Source organism: Ruditapes philippinarum, unplaced genomic scaffold, assembly GCF_026571515.1.
Source record: "Ruditapes philippinarum isolate M1 unplaced genomic scaffold, ASM2657151v2 ctg10401_1_1_1_1, whole genome shotgun sequence".
Taxonomy (NCBI): domain Eukaryota; kingdom Metazoa; phylum Mollusca; class Bivalvia; order Venerida; family Veneridae; genus Ruditapes; species Ruditapes philippinarum.
The window spans coordinates 1-11,865 of record NW_026851721.1 but is presented as its reverse complement, the minus strand read 5'-3'; the positions used below and the strand labels follow the sequence as shown (position 1 = coordinate 11,865).

Here is an 11,865-nt window from a genome sequence, read left to right as displayed (position 1 = left end):
GTTATGTTTTTAGGCGTTTAAACCTCAGTGGAGTCCCTTTAAAGGTTGTGATGTTCGGGAAAATGAAAAAAACTGTCCCAATTTATTCTTTATTTATGTAGTGTAATGAAGTGTTTTTGTATGATAGAACATTTCCTTGTGGTATGTTTTCTAGTCAAAAGTGTAGTTTATCTTTTGTTATTTTCCTGATTTTAATTGATTTTGCAGTTTCGACATTTTACTGGGAGAACAATAGGCCGTAAGTACCACATACGACCTTTTGAAATTGGTCATTTAAGTAACACAAGGTCGTAAGTACACAATACAACCAAAGTTTAGATAATATTTCAAATGATGTGCTTCAAAATTAATATAATTCATCATTTGTACTAGATCTTAGTTGTTTAGTGATTGACTGGTGTTTGTTAAGGCCTCGGGTTTCTTGCAAGTTAAAGTGGCAATCTTGCCAGTTAGAAATTGAGTCTTTCATTTCCAGTATATTTCATCGAACAATTTTATCTATATCAAAAGTCAACAATTTATTTTACTTCAAGGGACAGTGATATTTTGATACTTCGTCTAATGACTATAGATTTCGCGGGAAATCGGAATCACAGTGAAGGCGAAACAAATACGGAGGCAATCAGATCGAATTGCAAGAAATTACCTAAGTATATCTGAACTTAAGTTAAGTCAGACTGATTCAACAGATGATTGGTAGTGAAAAGGGTCTGATCAATACAACATCAGCAACATTTGAACTTTAGAACATGAGAGTATACGCAATAAGGAATAACATATCATGTTCTATTTTTTCAACTCAAATGAGTTTTAATTAAGACACTCAATACTAGTAATTGTGGCCATACTGTTCTTTTCAACATTTTGTCTTTGTTTTAGCCATGTAAAAAGTGCTCAATAAATACAATGTAGTAACTTACCATGGCATACTCATTTTCAACTTGACTGTAAAGTTAGAAACTTTACTAATTTTGAGGTTTATAATGATAATTATATGATTGAAAATACATTAGATTCTTCGAAATATTTGTCTTTGCTTAAAATATATATTTATTGTCCCTTTTGTATCTAAACAAATGAGCCGCGTCACAACAAAAACAACATAGTGCGTTTGCGACCAGCATGGATCCAGACCAGCCTGCGCATCTGCGCAGTCTGATCAGGATCCATGCTGTTCGCTTACCAACTCTATTACAAGTAGATAAACTGATAGCGAACAGCATGGATCCTGATCAGACTGCGCAGATGCGCAGGCTGGTCTGAATCCATGCTGGGCGCAAAGGCACTATGTTGGTTTTGTCGTGACACGGCTCAAATGATTAGTTAAAACAATTATGAACTGCGTATAAATCCGACTTAATTGTAACCAAGATAGTCTTAATATTGTTGTTTTTATTACGTTAAATTCGTAGAATTTGATAAAGCAAAATAATTAGATACTTCTATAACTTTTAACTAAGGTTATGGACAGAGCCCCCATCTGTCATTCAGGGAATATTCTCTGTCTACGTAATTGTGATTGGGATAAAGAGGTACAAACGGGCTATAATTGCATAAAAAGTATACATTTAATTTGGTAATTCTGTGTTTTGTTATTCATTTGTATTCCTTTGTTTGGTTATTCAACAAGAAGATGGGTTTACAATGTTTTTCAAATGCTATTTTAATGTCATTTGACAGCAAATATTTGATAATGAAATTACCATGGCCACGTTTTAAAATGGTACAGTATGTGTAGGCAATCCGAATCTAAGGCAATCCGAATCACATCATTTAATTTCTTTTTAGTTAAACAATGAAACAAAACGATAATATTATGTTCCTAATGTTTCCGCAGACAGAAGAATCAATTGATACAAGTTTCAAAAAATCTACACCTATGTGTAAAGAAATATACGTTTGTAGAGATCCAGAAGTACTTGAATGACAGTTTCTTCAGATAACATTTGTTTTAAAGAAAGCTGTAATACTTTCAAATGATCTTCTTTGTCGTAACTTTATAGTGTTTGTCTAATATGTTGTGAAATAATCAATTTAGTTGTTTTTCATGCTGATTTCTATTTTTTTTAATACATCAGTATTTAACGTCAAGATTTCAAGAAAACTAGAGTATGCAGTGTTACAATAATATGATATTTACAAAAGAAATGACACCAATTGGGTCATTTGTATGCTTCAGCCAAATGGACTTGAAAAATATTAAAAGAAATAACACTTTTCATTAGCACACCGTATTACCGGCGGGAGTGATGGCAGATCACTGCAGTGATGGCAGATATCTGAAAATTACCGATCGGTACAGGTAGGTTATAAATTTGGTTGGTTTAATTATATTACACAAATACGGCCCATTTCATTGCTATAAAACTATTTTCCATTGAATGGAGATACTGTCAGGTAATTTTGGACTCGTTTTTTCCTGTTTTCAGACTATTTTGAGCAGGTTAAAAGTGAAAGCCTTAGAAAATCCGTGAAAATGTCTGTTTTCTGTTCAAAATATCTCAAGTTTTAAGTAAATGGCAGGATTTCCTGTTATCAATATAGACGTTCATCCATTGGGGTCACGCAAGCCAAATATCTACCCCGTGAGTCTTTTCTTGAAAGTTTTACAGACGCTCAATCTTGTCCGGTCGAAGAAAAAATGCTGCCGTTGTAGGCAGATACATATTATAAATGCTGCCGTCGATGGCAGAAATACCATGAAAGTGGCTAACATTCTGACAGAAAATCAAGTTCAATCTTTTATCAATTCCTCTTTTCTTTGCGTCCTTTTAGTCAGAATTGAGACGTTAAACTATCATTTCTAATATTTTCTCAAGATAGAAAAGTTATTAACCCATTACCCCATGAGCATCTTGTGAAAAATGGCTGTTTTCATTGAAAGGTCTCCCGTTACAAGTTCAAGTTGCTATAAAACTATAAAAACTGCTTCAATACTAATCAAACTTGGCACAAATGTTGACTGGACCATTGCCTTTGTAACAACATGTTCAGTCTGAAATTTCCTGTTACCATAGCAACTAGGGGACATCTCAAAATTGCCAAAAATCACTATTTTGCGTTGATTTTTTCCATCAAAATTGATTTCAAAGTGCTGCCACTTCTCAATGGATTGAGATAGAGTCAAAGGCTTTTCAGCATTGGTTACACGTTACCTTATGATCGACCTGGGGCCATTTTTAGCCTCCCACAAGTCCAAAGTTTTCTTGGCGATGAGGGGGACTCAGTCCCCCTTCAAAGCCCCCAAATGATTAAAAAGTCAGGTTTACATCAACCGGGAGTACGGAAGGCAAAACTCTACCTAAATATGTTCATATTTTTATTATGAATGACATAAATCTTAAATTTTTCTTCAATTGTCAATTCTGGCACCAGTTCCAAGTCGAAAAAAAAAGGACTACAGTTTAAAGCAGATTTTAGAATCCGTTGCAAATGCAAATCAACATGCCTACCGTTCTCTTTCTATAATTATGTTAACCATGAAAAACATTTTATTTACTATACGATTTACATAAACACAAATGAATATTTAAATGATTTTTACTCGCTGCGCTATAAGTGATTTTAAAAGTCGTAAAATTGTTGTCTGTATTTGTAAAGAAATTGATTTGCTCTTTAATCATTGTTCTTTCACGGTAATGATTATGAAAAATCTATTTGTGTCATGTAGCAATACTATTAAAACGTGGAACTGAAAACAAAAACCCTAAATATCGCCCAAAACGGCAAAATTGAAAATGTTGCAGGCTTGGAATGACTTAGCTAGCCTGTCCAATGAACGTGCACATTCAGGATCACTTCGTATGCTGTGAAAAGGGTTACGCCTCAACGCGGCAATTTTAAAGTCAAAGGTTATTCTTTTGTAAAGATCTCGAGTTATTTATACGTATAACCATATAAAGAACCTGTAGCAATGTTTTAGTGTGCCTTCTCCAAATCCCTCCAGAGGCGTGCACGTCGCGGAGAAGGCACACGGCAGGTCAAGGTCAAGTCATCTTAAGTACCAGAGGTGATTGGTTGACCTGTCGTGACTAACTCTGGAGGGTTGGCGCTAATGAGAGCCGTTTTTGTTATCGTCAGTATGGAACATGATGCCTGGCCAGTATTGTCGTACTCCTCTACCACCAACGAACGAAGAATGGGCTACAGGAAGATTCAGCCTGACAAAGACGTCCCCGATGAGACTACCTTAGTGGACCGGCAAGGATGCTAAATTCTCGGACATATGGAATTTCCGGCGCCGAGTATAAATAAACTGAAATAGAAAGAAAAAAAATGTTTTAGTATGATAGATTCAGCTTTTTAACACAGTGGCACTTGTTGATAAAAAATATTTTTACATCCTGTTTTCATACCCACGGTAACCGTTTTTCGTGAACTGGATATAACTTCGTTCACTTAAGATCACTTTTAAACACACTATAAAACACTATCTATTTTATAATTGCATTTATTTCTGTTGATAAACTGCATATCTGACAAATTAAGTTAATTATATCAGTCAACTCAGCTTTATCAGAGAGCTCACCAATATACATTGTAAAGAGGGGAAGGGAACGGAATATTTATGGTTTGAAAACATTTAAATCGAATAGAACTTTTTAACAATAATGTCTCTTTCAACTGAATAAAAACGATAGGGCTATTTGGGACTATTTCTTAACGATGTGATCATTGGCTGTAAATGCATGGATTATTGCACGCGGCATGACCTGCAAATGTCCTCAACAGGCTTTTTGTAGCATTTTAAGATTTTAAAAAGGACCACACATTAAAATCTAAAACATGATAAACATGACGCATATACTAAATAAGTGAATTATCTGATATGTAAATAAAGAAGTAAGTCATTTGACAGTTGAAGGATAAAAATTTAATATACTCTTCAAATGAAATCGTAATATTACTAAGCTTATGTTAGCTACCAATTATTCAATGGACGCATCAGTGGCATATGGACCACAGTCATAGATCTTGCCGATGTTGCTATTACAGATGTTAATGTAAATGTTTATATAATTATTGATAATCATTGTTATTTCCGTCTTTTTGAATGTTTTGTTTCAAGAAATTTGACTGTGATCGATGGCTGTTGGTTTGTAAAATCATTAATCTGTTTACTATTTTCTACTTTGTTTACTCCAAAAAGCGTCCATTCTCGTTCTTATTCATGGCTATTTTGGGTCTTTTTTATATATAGAGAATCACAAGTAATGCAACTAAGTAATAATACTATCAGATTTACACGGCAAAGTCCAAGTTCAAATTGTGATTTCGTTTATCAAACTCTATAGAAATTTATTATACAACAATTCCAGAAAAAATATATATACCTTTTAAAAGTCTGTCTTTTGAGGACAGAAGAACCTATTCGTCACATTCACGAGTGTCAGTGTTTGTCAGTTACTCTTTACAAAAATAAACTGAATGATACCTTTAGCTTTACAACACTCGCGTTAAAGTGTAACCCTTTCCATAGCATACAATTTTTAAGTGTTTTTTTTTAACTCTTTCTCTCACTGAGAGAACATATATTTCTTATCAATTTCGCCATTGTGAAATAGAATAAAACACATTTTACTACATAGGATAAAATGAGCAATACTTTAAACATCTTCAAAACGAAACAAAAATATTATTTTCCGACAGGACTAAATCTGTGTGATTTGACGTGCACTATTGCGATACAAGTAAGTGTTATTGCTTTAAGGAACAATCAGTTTTTTCACAATCTCTCTGTGAAAGACCAACAATGAAAAACTAAATTGTAATGTAGAAAGAGAACGGTAGGCATGTTGCTTTGCATTTGCAACGGATTCTAAAATCTGATTTCAACTGTATTCCTTTTTTTCGACTTGGAACTGGTGCCAGAATTGACAATTGAAGAAAATTTTAAGATTTATGTCATTCATAATAAAAAATATGAACATATTTAGGTAGAGTTTTGCCTTCCGTACTCCCGGTTGATGTAAACCTGACTTTTTAATCATGACGTAGACCAGATAACGCCAGAAAACGAAATCGCTTGCAACTGAAGCCCGCTCTAGATAACACAAGCAACTTCCAAGGTTATGCAAAGTGTTTGATAAAACGGCTTATAAACTGACGAAGATACAATATTCTGTGGAAAGCTTATATTTTTCCCCGTAGACTGGTGCATATCCCAAAGAAATGGGTACAGAAATAAAATATTTACGGCTATTTCCTTTTCCGAATCGAGCAACATTTGTCTTGGAAATGATGCCGAAAATGACGTCAATGTCACGTGGTATTGCCACACTGTACTGGCATGGAGGCAAAACAAAGAAACATGCAACTGTATTTCGAAATCGAGGTCGCCTTCCTAATTATGAATCTTGGTCTTTTCTTGGTCAACCAGTAAATACCATGCATAGCTGTTTATAAATGTATATGGGTTTGTTCTTTACTCCCCAATTATCAAGGAATATACATGTGCAAGGGTTTATTAAAGGTTAAGAAAATACAAATACGAGTGCATGCATGGTGTTCGGAGAATGTGGTAGACTCCCACTTTGTATTACTAATTATACAAAGTTATGTCCCAAAACAATGCTATTTAATGTTAAAATCACTAGATGAAACCGGTAGGCCTTGTTGGGCAAGCAAAAACGAATATTTTATACAGCTTCCGGGACTGAATTAGCTTTAGAGAACTTTTAATGAATTGCTTTCATCAAATACAAATTTTGTAATAAAAAAAAATCTGCTTACATTTACCTACTTATGCCCTTGCGTTTTGTATGGTATGTATTTTGGGCCAATGACCTATGACCTTTATTTACTGAATAAATCAATTAACTTGACTATATAGATCTAACCTGTGATGACGTCTTCTCAGATCAAACTTACCATTATCATCATAATCCAAACAAAAGTCCTTCAGTTATTTCCCGCTCGTGGTACGTCATGCAATCACCATTTCCCAGTGTACTGATTTACATGTTTGTTGAATATGCCTACAACACAATGCAAGTTGCATAAAACACTGTGCCACATATTACCATGCGAAAATAAAAGACTACTTTTTAACGTATAGAAAATTTCAATTTCGAAACCAAGATTTTTTTTATATTTTGTAGAAGGCCTTACTTTTGAGCTTTACAAGATTCGTGACCTACCATAAGTTGTCCATCAGATCGAGATTAATTCATATTAGGACAACCAAAGGACAAGTCCGTTGTATGAAATAAGGTTACGTCTTCAAGCTTTATTCAGGTTACAATATTTCAATTATTCTAAAATGCATGTATTATACATGTATATTATACAAGCATGAATTTGTCTACGAATGTAAAAGATTAAACTCACTTTGTTGTGTAACCATTTACCTGTAGATTTTTTTGGAATACATCATTTAAATTTTACGGGAATTCATTCATCATCAACACTATAGTCTTGTAGCAATTAGTATATGTTAAAAGAAATAGGCGGTGTAGAAAATGCATATTCAAAATAATTCTTAAACATATGTCTGTTGTTATTTAAATAGGTTGAGAGGAGTTCTAATTTCAGTCACGGCTTTAACGTAATAAATTTAGATCAATTAAACAAGGCCTTGTTTCTATGGAGCAACAGTGCTTACTAATTTACACGTCCTCTTTAGTTTACAAGAAAGAATAGCATTTTAGCTGCCCTGTTCCCATATTTAAATGCCACCAGATTAATTAAGTGATGTCATTTATAACAAGGTTTTTATGTCTGAAATTTAATTACAGTTCATTATCTACTTACATATACAATAGAACATTTAGCCTCTTTCTTTCCTCCAATTTGGACTCAAACCCTTAATTTCTATGATATTTGTATTTTCAGATTATAAAGTCTGTATATTGGACAAAGTTACGACAGGAGACTTCCAATTTCAAGACCCTGGTTACCGTGAGGTAGGTTAGAATAGTTAATCACTTAAGCTATATGTGCGACTGTCAATGTTTGATGGGGTATGAAATTATAAAATGAGGAAAAATATACTGGTAGTTTCTGTAGCAAGATATTTATTTCTAACAGATATTGTAACAACTAAAGTAAAATCACAGATACAGTTATAATACTACAATAAGATAAACAGTTGGTGGACGGAAAAATGATTATTACATTATATCACGTTGGAATAAGCCAATTAATGAAAAAGGCGGGAAAAATTGAATTTAACACATTTCACTTATTTTTGTCAAATTTCTTGAGAAAATATGAAACAAACATTTGTCTTTTCCCCGAAAATTAGTTTGAATAATCACACTAAAAGACAACAAGAATGGATCGTCGTGAATCATCATTAATTAAATTCCAACAATTTACCAGCAGTTTTACTCAAGTGGGAGGATAAAGAAACATATATAACAAAATAATTCATGCAAGAATTTTCTATAAAATCAATCATTAGGTACGTTACATGTAATAGAAATATAATAATAATGATTTATAGAAAACAAAAACTCGCCCAAAACTAGATAATTTCTGATCACATTGTAATGTATATAATATTACTCCTATAATCAAAGTATATATAATCATTACAACCCTTGGCTGATTTTTAATAAAAATCACAGTTTTCTTTAATAATAAAACATAAATAAAGAACTATCTACATCATGTAAATAAATTTTATAGATAATTTTTCTGTAGAATGGAATGGACGGATTTTCATATACATTTGTAAGTAATTTTGATACATATATCACAGATGACAAAATAAAAATGATGCACAAATAAACATGTACATGATATTATATCAGATAACATATGAAATAAATATATCCAATCATTTTAACTTTTATTCAGTTAATCATGCTTTTATCATGGATTTCCTCATCAATTTGTACTCTTTAATTACAAATATAGTGTACATTTTCGAAAAAAAAAATCATATTATTTTGGTGCTTATCTTTCAGGTCCTTTTCCCACAATTTAATTACAATACTAAATCATGACATTTGAAAAAAATTCAAAACAAAAAAATATAATGGGAGACAAAATGTACAAATAATATTATAATCACTCAAGAACACACTGTGTGCATTAAAGTCATCATGAACAACAGGAAACAGATAGAAAGGTGTCTATGTAAGAAACACTACTGCACTATTATTACCAAATAAATTAAGTTTATACTAACAAAATTAATAATAATTATGACAAATATCTAACGACTATAAATTTCAAAATCTTTACAAAATTATATAAAAAAGTTAATTCAATTTAATATCTCATCTCACCCAAGCATAAGATACAATGTATTATCTTGAAATACCATGCTAAAAAAATTCTTAATGTAAAAGACAAATATTCATAAACTTACATCAATTAATGCATATAAAAATATAATAAATATCTTCAGAGAAAATTGAGACTTGTTGTTTTTCATGTATTTTATCAAACATGTATGTCCAAAAAAAATAATAACGTTATTTTAATATGTCACTTAGTATATTACTTTGTCGCTGAATATTTTGTGATTATTATCACATATTAATGTCACAGTTATTTTCATTGATAGTTTATTTAGTATCGCACAATAACGCCACACCTCGTAGCGTCCAGTGATCGGGATTTTGATTTGTCTTCAGCAACACTGAGGCAATGAAGGTAAGGTCGGTTCTTCGTGGTTTCTTGTAAATTGGACAAACGTACATCCTCGGATCTGCTCCGCCTGTGCTGTTAATTGCGTAAATGTGTATGACGGGCATCAACTCAAAGAGGACCTTCGGTTTTGACTCGATAAGTTTGCAGCCTCGCTTGTCCCAACCGGCTCCCTCGAGGTACAGTCCATACACGTACACACCCTCCGATGGTGGCGACGTGATGTCATCTTTCATGTTTCTTGTGACCTCATTATAGACAATGACAGTATCCAGTGCCCAGCCCTTGTGTGCTCTTGTCACTTCCTGTTGATAGTGAATAAATCAATTTTAAAATTTGAAATCGCATGTCACTTAAGCATATATCTTGACAATAAAAAGTTTGAGGTATTTATCAGATACTTTGTTCGAGGTATTTGTCAGATACTTTAAATATACATATAAATGTAAGTATGTTTATGGGATTTTTGACTTCCGTAATTTCACACATTCTGCTTACACATTTCTAAAAAATTGAATGAAATGAAGAATTAAAAAAAAATAATAAAACAGTAATTTTTCAATGACACAGAAATCTCATTTTATTTTGCCATTTGCCTAATAAATACAAAAAAAAGAGACATATTGCAGTTTCACTTAACATATTATCATTCAATTAAAATATGGATTTTTTTTTATAAAAATACAGATTTTTGTATTAATAAGTGTGAAATATTAAATGTAAGTCAAAGGGCCAGAGTGATTTATCAAATACACTACCTGTCTCATGGCTGTAAGGAAGCCCTGGGCATTGAAGAAACCAGTCATCCAGAACGTGTTAGGACGGCCCTCAAAGCACCATGCACTGAATTGTGTGTTTCGGTCAATTAACTCAGTAAACCAGAAACCAAGGGTACTTGAGTCCCAGGAAATCTGAAATTGTAATGTTTGATACAATGAGTACTTGGTGAACATAGCTTTTCTTCCTTTTAGGTTTGTCTCACATACTAACAATGATCGTGTATAGCATGAATCTAACAAAATAAACAAAATCAAAGTAGTACTGCCCTAGTGTTTTGAATATTAAAGGCACGAAACCCCCAAACATTTATGGTTTTACACTGCTTTACTTCTTCAAAGCACACCACCTTAGTGCAAAAAAGGGTAAACTCTTTGTATAATTTAAAAGAAGTTAATGCACTAAGGTTACAAGCAGTTTATTTTAGCAAAATGAAGCTTGTTAAGTCCAACTTTATATCTGCAGAACTGAGAAATAAAATTACCTTTGCCCAAACTTTGGGTATTCTAGCATCATACATGCTGTCAAGGGCATCTCTCAGATTCTCACTCATAATGATGGTACCGTCAATTGCTAGTTTAAGATCATGCAGCGTAGAGCGGACTATCGATATTACACGCTGCATTCTGTCAATTTCCTGTCTCAGGAAAATGTTCATTGGCTGTAAAGGACCCATTTTCTGTAGCCTCTGTTTCACCTCAAAGTCGATGTAGTCACTGGGAAGTTTTTCCAACATGTCATCGCAAATTCTCGTAACGATTGACTCACGAGTCTCACCAGATCCACCACTACTATCCTTTGGCTGAATGCTCAATACTGTGTCCAGAATCACCTTGGCTGTCTTGCTTGAATACCTGCATAAGTTAAAGGTAAGATTGCAATTAGTTCAGGTCAGTTTGTATCAAGTTTTAATTTTTGTACACACTTGATTATAAAATTTTTAACACTCCATGCACAAGATCCATTCTAAGGGAAGAAATGCTTCAAATACTTGAAATAACTGTAAAAGTTTAACTTGTGCATTCTTTTCTCACATAATTCAATTACTTTCACATATTTATCACTCATTCAACAATTCTTATAAATTTGGACATTTGGACATTCTGTATGTGTGAACTGATACATATCCCTTATTTTAAGATAAATCTACAGCCAGATTTGACGGTTTTAAAAAATGCATTGCCCTTAGGCTCTAATAGCCGAGGCATCTTATCATTTGTACATGTTTTCCTTGGTCAATACCTTAACCCATATCTTTGTATCCCATTCACAATAAACACTTAATTGGTGGCATTGAAAGAAAGCTTAAAAAGTAGTTTACATTAAACAACAAAAACAACTAAACTCATCCCTCAAAAACTGTTGTAAAACTTACGTAATGTCAGCATTGATGGATGCAGTCCAAACACCTCTGTGGTGTCTGTGTTATTTAGAGCATTGATGAACTCCATGTACTCTCCGATCTTTGTACATTTAGGTATAACATAA

The 11,865-nt window shown here is 33.0% G+C and overlaps 1 protein-coding gene across 1 annotated transcript; it reads right to left on the bottom strand.

Moving 5' to 3' along the window:
- Positions 1 to 11,066: 11,066 nt before the first annotated feature.
- On the bottom strand, positions 11,067 to 11,864 carry LOC132738050 (dynein axonemal heavy chain 8-like; the record flags this gene model as incomplete). Its single annotated transcript, XM_060725475.1, is given in 2 exon segments — positions 11,067 to 11,231; positions 11,753 to 11,864. Coding segments are annotated over 2 exon segments (138 nt in total), but the record flags the coding sequence as incomplete, so codon positions are not given.
- Between the last annotated feature and the right edge of the window lies 1 nt (position 11,865).